Here is a 20232-nt window from a genome sequence, read left to right on the forward strand (position 1 = left end):
CAGATGAATCAAAGGGATGTTAGGAAGTATTTCTTCAGTCATAGAGTGGTCAGGCCATGGAATAGCCTAGAAAGGGATGTAGTGGAGGCAGGAACCATACATAGTTTTAAGGCGAGGTATGATAGAGCTCATGGGGCAGGGAGAGAGAGGACAAGATAAGATAAGATAAGATTTCGTTCGGATTTTTAACCCCGGAGGGTTAGCCACCCAGGATAACCCAAGAAAGTCAGTGCGTCATCGAGGACTGTCTAACTTATTTCCATTGGGGTCCTTAATCTTGTCCCCCAGGATGCGACCCACACCAGTCGACTAACACCCAGGTACCTATTTGCTGCTAGGTGAACAGGACAACAGGTGTAAGGAAACGTGTCGAAATGTTTCCACCCGCCGGGAATCGAACCCGGGCCCTCCGTGTGTGAAGCGGGAGCTTTAGCCACCAGGCCACCGGGCCTGGAAATCAGCGAAGAGGCGGGGCCAAGAGCTGTGACTCGACCCCTGCAACCACAAATAGGTGAGTACAAATAGGTGAGTACACACACACACACACACACAACTTCTGGTTCAAGACAATGAAGTTGAACACATCTCCAGTGCTGCATGCAAAGAGTATGTACCCTTATTCGGAGCATGTGAACACACTCACATAGGCTGCCTCAGCAGCCAGCGAACCAGGTAACTAAGGGTCGGACGATCGGGGCCCCATCGTCAGATCAGTTCATTATGTACCATTATTATAGTCACAGGACAGCAGGTGCAAGGAGACTTAACCTAGTACATATCTCAGCGTATATAAGCCAAGAGATACTCACCTAATTCACCTAATTGTAGTTGCAGGGGTCAAGTAATAGCTCCTGGCCCCGCCTCTTCAGTGAAAATGAGAAGTACTCACCTAATTGTGGTTGCAGGGGTCGAGTCATAGCTCGTGTATCACTCTGTATGTACATTGAGAGGTGCATCTCTCTCAGTGTATATACAGTGAGAAGCGCATATTTCTCAGTGTATGTATCCCGAGAGTCTTAATCCTCCCTGGCTGGTGTTGTATATGTGGCGTGCAACTTTAATGACCCTCGTGTAGTGGATAGGCTTCAAACCCGATAAGCAATTTCCTTGAAGGTCCTCGTGTGACGCTACACACTTACACCCATCTGTTAACCACGTCTTGTAAAAAGTACGTCTGTTGACCTTGGAAAAGTACGTCTTATGAAGTTCCTAAATCCACGTTTTCCACCAGCTCTGAGAACTAATATAATAATATATAATATCTTTATTTCTACAAGTACATGTAAAAGGTATATAGACCATAGCTGACATCAGTGACATACTATTATGTAGAAAGCCGCTTGTTATGTAGAGCATTTCGGGCAAATTAGGTCAATTTTGTCTCCAGGATGCGACCCACACCAGTCTACTAACACTCTAAGTACCTATTTTACTGATGGGTGAGCATGGACAACAGGTGTAAGGAATCACGCCCAATGTTTCTACCCTTGCCGGGAATCGAACCACTGACCCTCAGCGTGTGAAACAAGAGGTTTTCCTACAAGGCCACGGGCCATAACTACGTCGCCTCCACTAGCTCTGAGAACTACGTCGTCTCCACCAGCGCTGAGAACTACATCGTCTCCACCAGCGCTGAGAACTACGTCGTGTTCACTAGCTCTGAGACTTACGTCGTCTCCACCATCTCTGAGACTTACGTCGTCTCCAACAGCGCTGAGAATTACGTCGTCTCCACCAGCTGTGAGAACTACGTCGTCTCCTCCAGCTGTGAGAACTACTTCGTCTCCAGCACTGAGAACTACGTCGTCTCCACCAGCGCTGAGAACTACGTCGTGTTCACCAGCTCTGAGACTTACGTCGTCTCCACCATCTCTGAGACTTACGTCGTCTCCAACAGCGCTGAGAATTACGTCGTCTCCACCAGCTGTGAGAACTACGTCGTCTCCTCCAGCTGTGAGAACTACTTCGTCTCCAGCACTGAGAACTACGTCGTCTCCACCAGCTCTGATAACTACGTCTCCTCAAGATTGAAAGCTGCCTTATTGGCTATTTTATGCTTTATGTCTCTCTACGTGTGCCACAGCTCATCGCGGCGAAAAACCCCAACTACGATTCTCTTAATCCAAGGAACTGGAGCTATTCTCTCCTTTCTTGAATCAAATTTGATTGGTCTGGCATTTCCCAAAATAGTCTCAATGGATATTATCCTTCCTCACGAATATAAAAACAATAATAATTAATACGGGCTTCGTTAGTCACTCACCTTCATGTGGTGAACATCGATGTACTTCGATGTTCCTCCTGTATCTGCCGCAACTTACCCAAGGGTGTGAGTGACGCTGTTATACTCTGCGTCGTTGTATGGTCCCTTCCTGTGATGAATGCTGGTGATGGCCCCTCCTGTGATGGGTACTAGTGATGGGCCCCCCTCCGTGTGATGGGTGCTGGTGATGGTCCCTCCCTGTGACAGGTACTAGTGACAGCTAGGGACTCCTGAAGACAATTTCAGTACCAGTTCTCCGAGGCAGATGCAACAGATCTTATGGGATGGAATTCTAAAGCTACTGTAGGCACTGGGTGATGCAAATGGGGCAGGTGTGGAGGACAGGCGCAGGTATAGAGAGTGATGGATGTGTATATATATGTGTGATAGGCAAGGCGTGACGCCTGACTAGTGCTCTTTCAGGCGTCGCCTCGCTTACATACCTAGTGGGTGGAGGCTCCCTGTAGCACGTCAAGCACGTGTCGGCCACGGTACGCAGGCGCCTCCGTACCCTATAACAGTCCTCACCTGCCTGGCCACACACTCGCCCACACAATCATAGCTCAGGTATGCGAACCCATCCGAGGAATTGAAACTCCTTCCCTCTTTCTCGGGTTAAAATGTATCGTATGATCCTTACATGTCTAGCGCCTTCCCTTGAACATAATACTAAAAGTAACCCTCAATGACCAAACGCGCGCGCGCGCGCGTGTGTGTATGAGGTATGTAAGGGCGCGTCAACTCTGAGCCGTCAGCTGCTTCACTTCCCGACACCCGACCCAGATCATCTTCCCTTTCAGTAATGACCAAAAATTGTGTCTTTAATACCATCAATTTATCCTCAATAGGCTTGAAAAAAATACACTGTTGCCCTGAAGGCGATTTTTGATGAGGTGGATGGCTTGCAGAGCAGTGAGTAAATGATTGATGTGGATTCTTCCTCGTGTGGGGAGGAGGATTTAAGAGCCCCCTCACTGCTTACGCCTTATCGAACCCTTGACTTAACCCTCATCCCGGGTCCTATTGTAACCATAACAAACACTCTCTAAATTAACGGTAATTGTTTGTCATAGGCACGGCGCCCCTCAAAGGAATCTTGGAAAATATTTTGCGGCGATCTCTATTAATATTTTTTTCCCGAGCTTTCGCTTTCTGTATATTTTTCGGTAAAACAGAAAATGAGGACCGTTTGTCGGCATGCGAAAGGAATAGTGCAGGGTGGTCATCAAATTCTCATGCAGCCAAATATATAAATATGCGTATGTATGTGCTCATGTCTGTGTATATGTGAACAATATGTGTGATTTTTGTATGTATGTCATGTATACGTGTCAATGTATGGTATATGGACGACTACAAGAGTTTCACGGTTTAATAATGTGTTCAATAAGTGAGACTGGTGTTCAGGGAAGGTGTTCTTCAGTTGTTCAGCCTGACAGACACCTGGCTGTCTTCAAGAGGGAGCTGGACAGGCACCTCAAGTCAGTACCTGACCAGCCGGGCTGTGGTTCGTACATTGGTTTGCATGCGGCCAGCAGTAACAGCCTGGTTGATCAGGCCCTGATTCAGGGCGAGGCCTGGTCATGGACTGGGCCGCTGGGGCGTTGACCCCAGAACACCCTCCAGGTATACTCCAGGTATACTCGTATCATGGGTAACAAAGCCCCACTTTAAAATCTTGGTACAGCACACTGATGATGAGAGTTTGAAGCCGACCAGAAGAGTCATTCTCCAGTAACTACACGAAATCGAACGATTCCACGATTATTAAGTATATAGACCATTTTTTCAGATTTGCACGAACACAGCCTAAGCCTACAGGCATCAATAAATTTAGCCAACTGGTGCCTACATACTCTCATAACAATTTTAATCTCCTCAGTAGGATTTACCAGTACTGGTGATTATCCCAGGATTCTTCTAAGCAGGATTTACCAGTGTTGTAAATTTTAAGCCAATCGGCAGGGTCTTTCTCAAGGTATCGCCAGGATAAGATAACCGAGAATAGTCTACATAAAACTGATCAGGAAACACTTGCACTGGCCAATAGCTGCAATAATCTTTACCTAGACACAACACACCAGGGTTGAAATTTTGAAACCGATCGGCTGAGGCGTTCTGAAGCTATAATCGAAAATCTTGAAAGGGGAAAAAATCTGATAATTTTTAGAGGTAACATTACCTTTATAATTTGTGTATAACTGCAGATAAACACAAGTGTTTAACTTAATGTTTATTGTTTGTCAGATGTAGCAGTGAATGCCAGGTGAACTGTACACTTGATCATAACACTGGCCGTCACACTCACGTCACAGTGTGACGTTACTTGTTACCTACCTGGGGAAAGATGGTGGATCAAAGATAATGGACAAATATATATATATATATATATATATATATATATATATATATATATATATATATATATATATATATATATATATATATATATATATATATATATATATATACTATATGCTCAGGTAGGTTACACTACAAGAATAGTGAGTGTAACTTGGGCAAAACAAGGCCACAGTGATTATTAATTAGACATATGTTCAACATTTGGATGTCTTTATTTATAGACATTTCGCCATCCAGTGACCATCACGGTAAGTATGTAGACACTTATACAAAAGATCAGTCCCTCGGCACCGTAGTCTTGAAGACTACGGTGCTCCAAGACTACGGTGCTCCAAGACTGAGGGACTGATTACCTCATCTTACGTATATAGTTCTCCATTCTTCACATTATATCCTTGAAATGTATTGATGAAGTCACATGACAGCGATACGTCTACATATAAAAATACCCAGATGTTGCACATGTGTCTAATTCTTCATATTATGGGTATAATATACCATACGTGTACACACAGTGATCACTGCTGCCCACCGCAGCTCAGCTTATGAGAATTCATGACGAGTCACCTCCGAATCAGGAACAATTTTCACTGGTAGTGGTGATGGTGGAAATGGTGGTGATGGTAGAGGTGGTTTAAAGCTTATCGACTACACGAGGGTCATTCACGGCTGCATATCCCCTAAGCACCACCAGTCAAGAATACTTTAATAAATGATGGAAGGTAATGGTGGGGATGGTGGTTGAGGTGGTGATGGAAGGTAGTGGTGGGGATAGTGGTTGAGGTGGTGATGGAGGGTAGTGTCGCTGCCTAGAATGCAAATTGAAAAATAAATATAGTTTCCTCGTATGTATAGATAGATAGATAGATAGATATAAAGTGTGAAATGTTTCTGTAGTGGAGCCAAATACTATACACAGCTTCAAAAGAAGGTACGCTTGGGTCATGAGGTCAGAAATCAATGAAACTTGTCGAAGCGAGTATTGTAGTCATAAATAGACTCCCTGCAAGCACAAGATGAGTACACCTAGGTGAGTACACCTAGGTGAGTACACCTAGGTGAGTATTCCTAGGTGAATAGTGTGGGGACTGTTGTGTTAAGATGTGTGTGAGAAAGGTGGTCAACCACAGGGTGATACTAGATGTACACACACACACACACACACACACACACACACACACACAGGAGCTGTGATTCGACCCCTGCAACGACAACTAGGTAAGTACACACATACAGGGACCCATCCCCCTCTGAGATAAAAAAAAACACGTAAGATAATGTGAGATCAAATAACATCTTCACTAACAGCATATACATAACTTATATTTTAATCCCTAACCATTATTAAAATATATATAATTAACGAAGTGAGCTCACAGTGTGGAAACTGCAAGGGAACAGTTTAAAACATTAGCTATGTGGAACCCCGGCACAGCCCGACTCGTCTGCAGAAGACGCGACCTCTTCCATGTACACTACACTGCGGCAGGATTACCTAAATATTGTATGTGGTCGTGATTATTTTTTCTCAGTAAGTTGGAAGAGGGGGGAGAGGGGATCATGTCCTTAAACGCAGCAAATTTCGTGGCTAAGTTCAACCTGGCCTCCTGTGGGTTAATACTTCTTCTATGTTACTAAGCTCTTGGCCACCGTCTCTGTAGACCTGTGGACCCGAGGCTCCGCCACTGTAGATCTGAGGATTTGAGACTTCACTTCTATATGCTGGTGGATTTGAGGTTCCACCCCTGTATGCTGGTTGATTTGAGGCTCCACTAACGTAAGCCGACTGATTTGAGGTTCCACTAACGTAAGCCGGCTGACTTGAGAAGCCTTGTGGTACTCTAACATTATGTGGTCTTGATACTTGTTCGACATGCGTGTCGACGTAGTAGTCAGCAGCGTCTTCCTGATACTGTTGATACTGTGGTCGAGTGTGAGGTAGACTGTCAAGGTAAGCATGGGTAGGCCGGTGCTTCTGCTGGTGGTGCTGCTGGGGAGAGGGGCTTGCTACTGCTGCTGGGGACGCCACCCCGCGGTCAGGGTCCACTCCGGCGACCCCGTGCTCGAAGCCCTCAGGGTAGTATCGGTCAGCGTAGGTCTTGTTAGTGCCGCTTTCACCGTCCACCTCCTTGTAGAGGAACTCGTTCACGAAGTGGAACTTGGAGGATCTCTCGCAGATGTTGTCCTCGGAGCGAGGTATACAGATGAGGTGTACCTGCAAACATACGTCATCTTAAAAGGAAAATCAACAACTCACTGCAGAGTGACATGGGTTTATTACTGACACCTTCTGCCTTGACCCAGAGAACTCCCCCTCCTATCTGTTGCTGTCTTGCAATTTTTGCATAGCTCCTGACGACGCACGAGTGTGCGAAAGATCTAGATTATTATGGTTTCGTGCATTGCTATGTCATGTTCTAGAAGATTTTAAGTCTCTAACACCGTCTATATATAATTTAAGCTGAATCATCTGTACATGTATGGATTTTTAGAGGTCACCTACCTGAGGTGACCTACCTGATGGAAGTGACCTGCCTGATGGAATGATGCTTCCCTGGGTCACTGTAACCTACACGATGGAAGGACGCACCCTGGGTCACTGTAACCTACCTGATGGAAGGACGCACCCTGGGTCACTGTAACCTACCCGATGGAAGGACGCACCCTGGATCACTATGACCTACCTGATGGAAGGAAGCACCCTGGGTCACTGTGACCTACCTGATGGAAGGAAGCACCCTGAGTCACTGTGACCTACCTGATGGAAGGACGCACCCTGGGGACACAGCCACGAGTGCTTGACACGGTCCTGGCAGTAGTGGAAGACTTCGCAGTCAACTTCCTCGTCAGCGTAGTAACCATTCTTCTTGTCAACGCAGGAGAAGTGTGAGCTGAGAAGGAGGACAGAGAGGCGATCAGGCTCCTCCTCTTCCTCCTCCTCTTCCTCCTCTTTCTCTTCTTCTTCCTCCTCTGAATAGTCGTATAAGATCCTGTACGGCTGCTCCTGAGACTCGGCCACCTCCATTGCATGATCTATCACGTTGTACTGGAAGAGTGTAATTACTAATTAAACGTCATTAACTACTTTACACTACATTAAACGCCACCAGGTGGGAGGATGACTGACAGTGTCAGCAGGTGGGAGGGTGGCTGGCAGTGTTAGCAGGTGGGGAGAGAGAGAGCGGTTAGAAAGTCAAGGAGCGAAGAGTCCAGTCAGAAATATCAACAAGAGAAAGTGCCTTAATTAAAGTTGTTTTAAGGGCTACGAGGGCTTATGTCTTATGAGTTCCTGTATGGTATTGAGAGGTGGCACTAAGACGTGACACTGACAGGTGGCACTGAGAGGTGGCACTGCCCTGTTTGTTGTTGCCTGGGGTGCCACCCACCTAGTACTAAGTTTATTTAGGCACAGGTACACATAAATACAATTCCACAAATTATCGTACAGTGTAACATATGTGTAAATTACGTAGGAGCTAAGATCCACTCACTCACCCACCCACACACACCCCACCCACGCACCCACACACCCACCCACACGACACACGCTGCTCCATCACGGAGGTGTGGGTAACCCTCGCCATTCCTCTCCACTCTAAGACAGACAAGAACCTTCCATTACGCGGTAAAATGTCAGCACAAAATTCTCTGAGTTATAGAACTGTGTCACGAAAGATCCTCCATACTCTTCCTTGAGTGTCATAAAGGATCCAACGCTAAGATATTTTAAGTAGCGCCCTCTGTGCGAGAAACAGAAGAAATATTTTTTATGTACACACCGTCTGGCTCCGTTTAGATTTAGATTTTGCCACCGAAGTGGCTAATTTATTGTGCAGCCCATATCCATCATGTGGACGGTAGCGCAAGAGCATATGGATACACATAAGGCCTAGGAACTAGGCCCCTAAAAGGTTAACAGGTGTACATATGGATTTATATCTACATATCTACAGTTCACTCATCTGTTACAAGCAAATTTAGGAAATTTGCTTAGTATATCTGGTATCTTATTTTCATTAATAAGATATCTTGACATGTCACATAGGTTATTATACTGTCTGTCTCTGTATTCCTCAATAAGTGGACAATTAAGCACATAGTGTTCAAGACAGTGACCATATGCCTGATCACATAATTTACATTTAGTTTGATCATCATCTGTGTGTCTCCCAAACTGCCAGAAGTACTTGTAACCAAGCCTAAGCCTGGCCACTACAACATCAGTCAGTCTGTTCACATTGCAAGTTGCTCCATAAACATACTTATCTACGTTCATGTTATCATAGTGGGTTATAGATCTACTCAGGCTTCTAACTGCATTCCTATAACAATCATCTTCATTATTTACTTCTCTCCTAATATTATTCCTAATGCTAGACACAGTTATACCAAAGTTATATTCTACATTCTCCTTCTGGGTACTCTTCTTGGCTAACATATCAACTTTATCATGAAGGAGTAATCCAATATGTAATGGGATCCATAGCAATTGTACATTAATTCCTTTGTCCCTGATTTTTGAGTATCTATACCTGGTTTTTACAATGAGCATGTTGTTGGAGTCATTATATGAGTCAAGAGCATTCAGTGATGACATAGAATCAGTAATGATGATAGAGTCAAGCTCAGTGTCATTAAGTTAGCTTTAGCGCCATTAGGATTGCAAACAATTCAGTTTGCAGTGTAGACGCCCAGTTGTTAATTCTTATGCCTAACTCAACAAGTTTATTATGGTTCTTAACTAGGGAGGTGGCACCAAGATGCAGTCCTGCCAGAAGACTCCTAGCTCTGTTTTAAGCTTCAGAACGGCAGAAATTTTTATGAAGCTCCAGGCAGATGTTTTGTCTGAATAAAAGTGTATTCTCCAACGTATGTTAGTAAATAGACAAGTAGGTATGTTATAAAGTAAGCAAGTAAGTAGGTATGCTGGTAAGTAAGAAATGTAAGTAAGTAGGTATGTTTGAAAGTAGGTATGTTAGTAAGCAAGTAAGTAGGTATATTAGTAAGCAAGTAAGTAGGTATGTTGGTAAGCAAGTAGGTATGTTAGTAAGTAAGTAGGTATGATAGTAAGTAAGCAAGTAAGTAAAAAGGTATGTTAGTAAGTAAGCAAGTCAGTAGGTATGTTAGTAAGTTTATTTTAGGTACACATACACCTAAGTACAATTATCATACATTGTGTAAATTATCTAGCCTAACTCCCCCCCCCTCCCCCCAAAAAAGGCAGAAAAAAGTGACTTATTTCCATTATTTATTCTTCATTATTGCCACCTGTACATACCAGTCCTCGTCTAGTTCCTTGGTTAATGGGGTTTGAAACCTATCGACTAGACTGTTTAGGCTGTACGTAATTTTTTCACCGCCAGTCAAGAATACTTTAATACCTAAAACAGAGATTATTGTAAACTCTCGGTATATATACCCTGAGACACACACACACACACACACACACACACGGGGCCAGGAGCTATGAATCGACTCCTACAACCACAACTAGGTGAGTGCATACACACACACGGGGTCAGGAGCTATGACTCGATCCCTGCAACCACACAGGTGTGGTATACTGTTGTTGCTGCTGAGTCGTTCCGCCACAACATCAGTCACATCAACGTCATCTTTCCTCCTCACTCATAAGTTTCTCCACAAATTTCCGTTTGGCTTTGTGAAAGTGTGCGAATTATTTAGCCGAGTAGGGTTGTGGTTCAGTGGGTAGTGATGTCGGCTCACACACGCAGGGACCGGGGTTCGCTCCCCGGAGGAGTGGAAGTCGGTCGCCCCCTTAACACATAGCGGTAAGTAGGTACCTGGCGGCATCCTGGGGGCGGGAAGTAAACAACCACAGTGGAAATGTGTCTGATGACTAACATCTTCCTCTTCATCTCCTACTTCTTCATCTTTATCTTCGTCTTCTTCGAATATAACAACGAACACAATGTTGATATAAAATGTTTGGAAAGAGAGAAAGAAAGAGTGAGAGAGAGAGAGAGAGAGAGAGTCAGTCAATATGACTTCCAGTAAATCCAGGGAAGGTGAGTTTGGTATCCACAGTAACACTGGGGCCTTGGCGCCGCCCGGCGCTCCTGGCAGACCCTCCTGACAGACCCTCCTGGCAGACCCTCCTGGCAGACCCTCCTGGCAGACCCTCCTGACAGACCCTCCTGGCAGATCCTCCTGGCAGACCCTCCTGGCAGACTCTCCTGGCAGACCCTCCTGACAGACCCTCCTGACAGACCCTCCTGACAGACCCTCCTGGCAGACCCTCCTGGCAGACCCTCCTGGCAGACTCTCCTGGCAGACCCTCCTGGCAGACCCTCCTGACAGACTCTCGTGACAGACCCTCCTGACAGACCCTCCTGGCAGACCCTCCTGACAGACCCTCCTGACAGACCCTCCTGGCAGACCCTCCTGACAGACCCTCCTGACAGACCCTCCTGACAGACCCTCCTGACAGACCCTCCTGACAGACCCTCCTGACAGACCCTCCTGACAGACCCTCCTGACAGACCCTCCTGACAGACCCTCCTGACAGACCCTCCTGACAGACCCTCCTGGCAGACCCTCCTGACAGACCCTCCTGACAGACCCTCCTGACAGACCCTCCTGACAGACCCTCCTGACAGACCCTCCTGACAGACCCTCCTGACAGACCCTCCTGACAGACCCTCCTGACAGACCCTCCTGGCAGACCCTCCTGACAGACCCTCCTGGCCGACCGTCCTGACAGACCGTCCTGACTGTCCATCCTGTCAGTCCCTCCTGACAGACCCTCCTGACAGACCCTCCTGACAGACCCTCCTGACAGACCCTCCTGACAGACCCTCCTGACAGACCCTCCTGACAGACCCTCCTGACAGACCCTCCTGGCAGACCCTCCTGGCAGACCCTCCTGACAGACCCTCCTGACAGACCCTCCTGACAGACCCTCCTGGCAGACCCTCCTGACAGACCCTCCTGGCAGACTCTCCTGGCAGACCCTCCTGACAGACCCTCCTGACAGACCCTCCTGACAGACCCTCCTGACAGACCCTCCTGACAGACCCTCCTGACAGACCCTCCTGACAGACCCTCCTGACAGACCCTCCTGACAGACCCTCCTGACAGACCCTCCTGGCAGACCCTCCTGACAGACCCTCCTGACAGACCCTCCTGACAGACCCTCCTGGCAGACCCTCCTGACAGACCCTCCTGACAGACCCTCCTGACAGACCCTCCTGGCAGACCCTCCTGGCAGACCCTCCTGACAGACCCTCCTGACAGACCCTCCTGACAGACCCTCCTGGCAGACCCTCCTGACAGACCCTCCTGGCAGACTCTCCTGGCAGACCCTCCTGACAGACCCTCCAGACAGACCCTCCTGACAGACCCTCCCGACAGACCCTCCTGACAGACCCTCCTGACAGACCCTCCTGACAGACCCTCCTGACAGACCCTCCTGACAGACCCTCCTGACAGACCCTCCTGACAGACCCTCCTGGCAGACCCTCCTGACAGACCCTCCTGACAGACCCTCCTGACAGACCCTCCTGACAGACCCTCCTGGCAGACCCTCCTGACAGACCCTCCTGACAGACCCTCCTGTCAGACCCTCCTGACAGACCCTCCTGACAGACCCTCCTGACAGACTCTCCTGACAGACCCTCCTGACAGACCCTCCTGACAGACCCTCCTGACAGACCCTCCTGGCAGACCCTCCTGACAGACCCTCCTGACAGACCCTCCTGACAGACCCTCCTGACAGACCCTCCTGACAGACCCTCCTGACAGACCCTCCTGACAGACCCTCCTGACAGACCCTCCTGACAGACCCTCCTGACAGACCCTCCTGACAGACCCTCCTGACAGACCCTCCTGACAGACCCTCCTGGCAGACCCTCCTGACAGACCCTCCTGGCAGACCCTCCTGACAGACCCTCCTGACAGACCCTCCTGACAGACCCTCCTGACAGACCCTCCTGACAGACCCTCCTGGCAGACCCTCCTGGCAGACCCTCCTGACAGACCCTCCTGACAGACCCTCCTGACAGACCCTCCTGACAGACCCTCCTGACAGACCCTCCTGACAGACCCTCCTGACAGACCCTCCTGACAGACCCTCCTGACAGACCCTCCTGACAGACCCTCCTGACAGACCCTCCTGGCAGACCCTCCTGACAGACCCTCCTGGCAGACCCTCCTGACAGACCCTCCTGACAGACCCTCCTGACAGACCCTCCTGACAGACCCTCCTGACAGACCCTCCTGACAGACCCTCCTGACAGACCCTCCTGACAGACCCTCCTGACAGACCCTCCTGACAAACCCTCCTGACAGACCCTCCTGACAGACCCTCCTGACAGACCCTCCTGACAGACCCTCCTGACAGACCCTCCTGACAAACCCTCCTGACAGACCCTCCTGACAGACCCTCCTGACAGACCCTCCTGACAGACCCTCCTGACAGACCCTCCTGACAGACCCTCCTGACAGACCCTCCTGACAGACCCTCCTGACAGACCCTCCTGACAGACCCTCCTGACAGACCCTCCTGACAGACCCTCCTGGCAGACCCTCCTGACAGACCCTCCTGACAGACCCTCCTGACAGACCCTCCTGGCAGACCCTCCTGACAGACCCTCCTGACAGACCCTCCTGACAGACCCTCCTGACAGACCCTCCTGGCAGACCCTCCTGGCAGACCCTCCTGGCAGACCCTCCTGGTAGACCCTCCTGACAGACCCTCCTGACAGACCCTCCTGACAGACCCTCCTGGCAGACCCTCCTGGCAGACCCTCCTGGCAGACCCTCCTGGTAGACCCTCCTGACAGACCCTCCTGACAGACCCTCCTGACAGACCCTCCTGGCAGACCCTCCTGACAGACCCTCCTGACAGACCCTCCTGACAAACAATGTTTTACTGATAATAACAACAAAAGATTGTCAAGAATCTCCTTGCGCAAGTCTTGGGAAAAGTGCTGGTAATCCCGCTCTTGTTTCTTCACTAATTTCTGGACACGCTACGTGAGCCAGTGTTTCGCATTTTTTATTTTTTTCGATCTCTGTGTGATGCAATATATATTTCTCTCTCTCTCTCTCTCTCTCTCTCTCTCTCTCTCTCTCTCTCTCTCTCTCTCTCTCTCTCTCTCTCTCTCTCTCTCTCTCTCTCTGGAACTTCTGAGAAACAGTGAAAAGTGACTTTCTCAGCGAGCACAACACAGCACAACACAGCACAACACAGCACAACACAGCACAGCACAACACAGCACAACACAGCACAACACAGCACAGCACAACACAGCACAACACAGCACAACACAGCACAACACAGCACAGCACAACACAGCACAACACAGCACAACAGACCACAACACAGCAAGGTAACAACACAAGGTGTTCAGTGTTGACTCATGCTTCAAGCGCCTCTTGTTCACTTACATAATGTGAGATAAGTCATTACCATCTAATTACCGTCCAGCGAGACTGACCTCAATAGTTATGAAATTACCAGAATCAGTAATGGCGGCTGCAATTTAAAGTCACCTTGGTGGCAATAATTTGAGAAAAGAATCTGAACACAGTTTCACAAAGGACTGTTCTTTCATTTGTTTGATTCTTTCAAGGGAAATGGGGATGCCTTGATGCTGGTGAGAGGCTCTTGATCCAGGTACTTGCAGCTACCCTCTCTGTCTCTGAATCAAACTAGATTACCTCACGTTCTCCGGGTGATGTATAACCCCTGATGATCATCTGTATCATGTCATTTTCAGTGATGGTTCGTGATGAGTAAGGCGGTGTGTACATGGTCTTCATTAAGGCCTTTGACAGAGTTCCGCCTAGCAGACCGATAAAGATAGTAGCGGCACATGGTATTGCTGAAGAACTTCTCTCGTAAATCGTACAGAATGTGAAAAAGACTTGGGAGTCATGGTAAGCAGAAATCCGAAGCCAAGAACACAGTGCCTACGTGTGTGCAATAAGGTACTAGAAGCATGACTGACCGATAGACAATAATAGTTTTACGTAGACTGTGAGACATCAGAATGGGAACTTATCACATGTGATGTTCCACTGTTGAAGAAAAAATGACAGTAGAGGTTGAAGAATATTATATTCACAGTGGAAGTTGAAGGAGAGTAGCACAGAGTGAGTGAATTAAGAATGCGAGATATGGGAGGATAAACAATAATGTCCGTTTACACTGAAATTTTTGAGGCATTGTAACCAGCAGTTAGTTACACGTGTTCTCTGTTCACGTAAAATTAAAAGTGAAAATAAAGAGGTGTACTGAGGCATCAAGAGATCACTTACCAGAGGTAACTGGTTGGGGTGTGAGGGGCGACGATGAGGTTGAGAGGTAGAGTGACTGTTGTGTCGAGGTGCAGACACGACCTCCACCTTCTGCGTCTCCTGCTCGTACTGCTTGGGTCCTAACTGCTGGGGTGGCTCCTGCAGCCGCTGGCGTGTCCTCTCACCTGTTCGTGATCCCTGTGCTTGCGTCTCTTTTTGTTTCAGAGAATGGCGTGGAGGATGCTGTAGTTGCGACTCCTCTTCTTGTTGTGGAGTGACCTGAGGGATGATCTCTTCTGTGACCCCAGCGGGGTACTCCTCCTGTGAAGGTCGGGCATCCTGATCTTGTGAATCCAGGTGATGCAGGTCGTTGTGTGACTCTGATGACTGCTTTAGTGATGAGAAATCATCTAATTGCTGCTCTGCAGGAGGTCTTAAATGCTCGGAAGGAAGGTGCTGTTTAGAGTCTTCCCGTCCGGGCGCTGGAGAGTCCTGTCCGAATGCCGCTGAGTCCTGTCCGGGCGCCGCCGAGTCCCGTCCCGGTAACGCCGACTCCTCGCTGAAGAGTTGCGAGAAATCACCTCCTTCCAGTGCTTCTTCGTCTGCAGGTAATCTGACATCTACTGGCTGGAAGTGTGGGTTGTCGAAGTTGGGTCGAGGGTCGAGAGGCAAGTGGCCAGTGCCATGTTCTGGGCTGAACTGTGGGCCATATGGCTCAAAGCTCTCTTTAGTGGGTGGACCATGGAAGAGTGGCCCACTAGGATGTGGTAACAGCGGTGGCCCCTTCGATCCCACAGGTGGAGATGGGGATCCTCGAAGTCTAGGTGAAGGCGGCCTTCGTAGGAGGCCATGGGAGAAAGGTGCCACGTCGAGGAACTGTGGACGCTGTGCATGGCACTCAGGCACTGCTAACAGCAGTGCCACCGTCGCTGCCACCGTGAACACTCTCATCTTCTGCCGCCTGTGGGTTTAGGGCATCATTTCAGAGCATTTTAATCATTTATTGCAATCATTTAATTTAAAATGCCTTACTGTATTCATTTTCCTGATTACATATTTACTATTATAGATAGATAAATGTAAATTTGTGCTATTGTAGCTGTACAGAATAATAGACAATACTGACAGTTGATATGCCTATTGAATAGCAGTTTGCTAAATCTGAGGCCTACTGCCTGTACAGTGGACACTTTACAAACCAGCGAACTTATTTGCAAACATTATCTCTTAGTCCAGAGCAGGATTCGAACCTGCGCACACTGCATCAAAGTACGCAGGATTTTCGCCACACAGCCAAACCCAGGCTAAGGTCTCGTCTGCTTGTGTGGCGAAAATACCGTGTATCTTGACGCAGAGTACGCAAGTTCGAATCCTGCTCTGGACGAGAGGTAATGTCTGTAAAAACAATATTTATTTACGTAGTGCCCATCGTCACCTAGCAGTAAGTAGTTACCTGGGTACTGGCTTCAGTGTTGTCGGTCGCATCCTGGGAAGGAAGATCAAAGGGGCATATCTGTAATAAGCCACACGGTGTGGATTTCTTGGGTTATTCTGGGTTATTAATCCAGTTAGCTCTTTGTTGGTTTCCTAAATTAGATCTTACAGATCGAAAGAAAATTAAACGTAATCTTGTGGCTACGTGATAGTGTATATATGTGTGTGTAACTCTCTATTCAATCTGTAATTCACTTTCACCTCTCCCAGCAGTGTAGTTAGAGGAGTTCAGAACACACACTACCATCACAACACACAACACTATCACAACACACTCATCATAACACCGCGACACCATCACAGCACCACAACCCCATCAAAACACTATTACAACATCATCGTCACAACACGCCACGGTAAGAAAGGTTACAGACAGGTAGCGTTAAACTAGCCGGTATCATTTACATATATACTATAAATGCAAATATCGCGAACAAGCGATGTAAGATGCAAAACAACCACGGGGAGAGTTGAATGATAGCTATAGGACTTTCGCGTTGTAATTACACATCATCAGGAGCTTGCAGTGTTGAAGAAAACAGGAGGATGTCCCAACAAATACGATCACAGGGAGCGCCTGTGATCGTATCTGCTTGGATCTCCTCCTCTTTTTTTGCATCATTGCAAGCTCCTGATGATGTGTTGATTGCAACACGAAAGGCCTGCAGTTATCATTCAACTCCTCCGTGATCGTTTGGCATATACTATGGAATGTAGCACAGACAATAATCAGGAGAGTGGTGGTGCACTTGGAGAGAAAGGGTTTCGTGAACAGCAACCATCACACAGGTTTTAAAATGGTAAATCCTGTCTCACGAAGCTGCTGGGGTCTTATAACCGGGTAACAGACGTTAGGTAGGAAATAGAGACTTGGGTAGACTGCAACATGTCCTCAGAAAGCAAACCATGACGTACAAGAGCTCATTGGGATAACAGGAAAATCATTACAGGAGCTCAAAGAATTATTAAGCGAAATGAGACAAGGAATTATAGTATTGGAAGGGGAACCAGAATGGAGAAGCGTAAAAAGTGGGGTTCCCGAAAGATCAGTGCTGAGCCTTGTAATGTTTCTGATACATGGGAGCGGCATGCCAGAAGAGACAATTTATATATCCTTCCTCATATATGACGTGAAATTAAGGCGAATAAAAATCGATGAATAACGTGGAAAGACTACAACATAACCAAGACAAACCGCAGGATTGGTTAGACAAGTGATTACTAGAATTAACCCACAACAAATGTAACGTTGTGAAAATTGGGAGTGAAGCAAGAAGGCCAGAAACTGAGTACAGACTCGAGAAAGAGAGGCAGCAAATCTCACTGAAGGAGGACATACATGTAGGTGTGAACGTGTCACCACACTTAGCACATGGACGCTTTAGTCGCTGCAGTGATTGTTCCCTTAGTGTGTCTAAGATTAGCTTTCATGGAACCTCCACATGAACATTCAAGGTCCTTTATATGACATATATCAGACGCATCATGAGGTACGAAGCACCAACATGGAACCCACCAACATGTCAAGACGTTAGAGAAGGTACAAAGTCTCGCAGCCAGACTAGTCTCGTAGCTCGAGGGAAATGGTCTATGAAGAGAGACTAAAAGAGCTAAATTTAATGACACTAGAGCATAGATGGAACTGGGAAGACATAACAGCACACGAAATACTCAGAGGACTTGACTGGGTGCCGAGAAACAGGTAAACGAGAACGCAAGTGGAAGCTGAAGAAACAAATGAGTCTCAGAGGTGTCAGGAAATGTTTCTTCATCCCCAGGGTGGTCAGAAAGTTGAATAACCTGCACAAAGATGTTGAGGAGGCAGACTTCATACGCACAGCTGTAAGAATATGTATGACAGAGCCCACGAGGTTAGGAGATGGAGAACCCAGTCATGGCCGGTTAAGTGTCGAGGCCAGGAACTGAGAAGGAACATTATAGCTGTATTATGCACCCCATACCCATGATGTGAGTGGTAGTCAAGAGACTACAGTGGGGCATAATGCGCCCAGGGACTGGGTCTCGAGGCTCTGATAACTAAGCAAGTTACAGTGGTGATGAATTATTGACATGTCTTTGATCTGGGCTGGGATGAGAAGACTCGTTCCAGCCACAAATAGGCAAGTACAGCATCGTCACAACACAGTTAAAACACCGTCAGAAGGCCACAACACCGTCAGAGGACCACAACACCGTCAGAAGGCCACAACACCGTCAGAAGGCCACAACACCGTCAGAAGGCCACAACACCGTCAGAAGGCCACAACACCGTCAGAAGGCCACAACACCGTCAGAAGGCCACAACACCGTCAGAGGATCACAACACCGACAGAGGATCACAACACCGTCAGAGGACCACAACACCGTCAGAGGACCACAACACCGTCAGAGGACCACAACACCTTCAGAGGACCACAACACCATCACAACGCAACACCATCACAACGCAACACCCACCGTGCGGGACGATAACGTCGAGCAGTAAAGGTTTTCCGTCACTTGACTTCTTAGGAGGCACTGACTACTGCAGCTTTCACCTCACACGCGCCTTTAAATAACTGCGCTTTTGAGAAATTTGTCTACTGGACCCGCCCCTCTTGCTGCCCGGGAGGGAGGGAGAGACGGATGGAAAGAGAGAGGGACTGAAGAATGGAGATAGGGATGGATGTAAGGAGAGAGTGAACAGAAGGATGAGCTCGCACGACCACTGGACACCCGGAGAAACAGGTAAAAAAAAAAAAAAAAATTCTCAGAGATGACGTTTCGCTTCGTGTGGATTTAGACAGAGCGAAACGCTGGCCTCCCCAGTGAAAGAAGTTCTGTAACATGGTTCTTGGTCTTGATGCCAGCCAACAGTGCCTTGTTTCCTTCCCCGGAGGTGCCATTGTAAGCCAGTCTTATCAAGGCCATTCAGCCGATATAACAACAGACAGCTACACACACACACACACACACACACACACACACACACACACACACACACACACATACACACACACACACACACACACACACACACAGCCATTTTAAAACGAGGTAAACTTACCAGACAACAACTTAATCCCTGAGTTCAGCCGTGAATAATTTATCACACAAATAGCTTAGAAAACCGGCAAGTTGACGAACGAGACACTAGTGCAACATTTGGGTATCTTTATTGTGGCAACGTTTCGCCACACAGTGGCGAAACTCTCCGCCTCTATGTAGTGTTTTTTTTAACCTCTCTGTGTTAGAAGTGATTAAGGTCCAAGGAGCAAAACGTTGTCTAATAAGTATGTCCTAATGTTTGCTTACGTGTTTTTCTAAACCAATTTATGGGTATAAGACCATAAGAAAGAATGAACACTGCAGCAGGCCTACTGGCCCATGCGAGGCAGGTCCAAGTCTCCTACCGGCTTAAGCCAATGCCCTATTGCCAAAGTTTATGCCATATACTCATGCACTATTCGCTCAGCTAGATCTGCTTGTGACTCACTGTATGGGCGAAACGTAGACAATAAAGAATCACATTATACTGCACTGTGTCTACTGTACCTTTTAAAGGATCATAAACTCCCCATGACGTTTAGAAACTGACGAAGTGTAGAGACAACTGATCCCTTATTTCTCCTTTACTCTTCCTTTTTTCTAATTCCTCCCTTCTCCCTTCCCCCCAATCTTCCCTCCTTCTTGCTCTCCCTTCCCCATTCTCTTCCCCAATAACCCCCCAAAACGAGGGGAGACATGGCTGCAGTATACACGTGGAAGACAGGTATAAAGGGAAGAATATTTCGGCATTGATGACAGCCGGTCACGATACTCTAAATAATGGACTCAGGTTGAAAATGAAAATAAAAATGTTTATTACC

The 20232-nt window shown here is 47.6% G+C and overlaps 1 protein-coding gene across 2 annotated transcripts; it reads right to left on the reverse strand.

The window, feature by feature from the left end:
* Nucleotides 1-4744: 4744 nt before the first annotated feature.
* Nucleotides 4745-19112, reverse strand: LOC128695437 (uncharacterized). Of its 2 annotated transcripts, XM_053786049.2 has the most exons (5): nucleotides 18842-19112; nucleotides 16344-16376; nucleotides 14912-15851; nucleotides 7386-7673; nucleotides 4745-6842 (listed from the first exon to the last, which is right to left on the reverse strand). In XM_053786049.2, exons 2-5 carry the CDS (start codon nucleotides 16373-16375, stop codon nucleotides 6222-6224), a joined length of 1881 nt encoding a protein of 626 aa, XP_053642024.1. In that variant the 5' UTR covers nucleotide 16376; nucleotides 18842-19112; the 3' UTR covers nucleotides 4745-6221. The 2 variants fall into 2 exon arrangements, with proteins under 2 accessions (XP_053642024.1, XP_053642026.1); XM_053786051.2 differs by lacking the exon at nucleotides 16344-16376 and having other exon boundaries at nucleotides 18842-19110.
* Between the last annotated feature and the right edge of the window lie 1120 nt (nucleotides 19113-20232).

This window comes from Cherax quadricarinatus, chromosome 50 (assembly GCF_038502225.1).
Source record: "Cherax quadricarinatus isolate ZL_2023a chromosome 50, ASM3850222v1, whole genome shotgun sequence".
In the NCBI taxonomy this organism is placed as follows: domain Eukaryota; kingdom Metazoa; phylum Arthropoda; class Malacostraca; order Decapoda; family Parastacidae; genus Cherax; species Cherax quadricarinatus.

Excerpts from the sequence above, each read along its gene's own strand:
- LOC128695437 (XM_053786049.2), bottom strand. The coding sequence starts at position 16,375 with ATGCGACCGACAACACTGAAGCCAGTACCCAG. Across the intron at positions 7,674-14,911 it reads ACCCCAACCAGTTACCTCTG|TACAACGTGATAGATCATGC; the intron begins GTAAGTGATCTC and ends ACACTCTTCCAG. Across the intron at positions 6,843-7,385 it reads AGGGTGCGTCCTTCCATCAG|GTACACCTCATCTGTATACC; the intron begins GTAGGTCACAGT and ends GTATGTTTGCAG.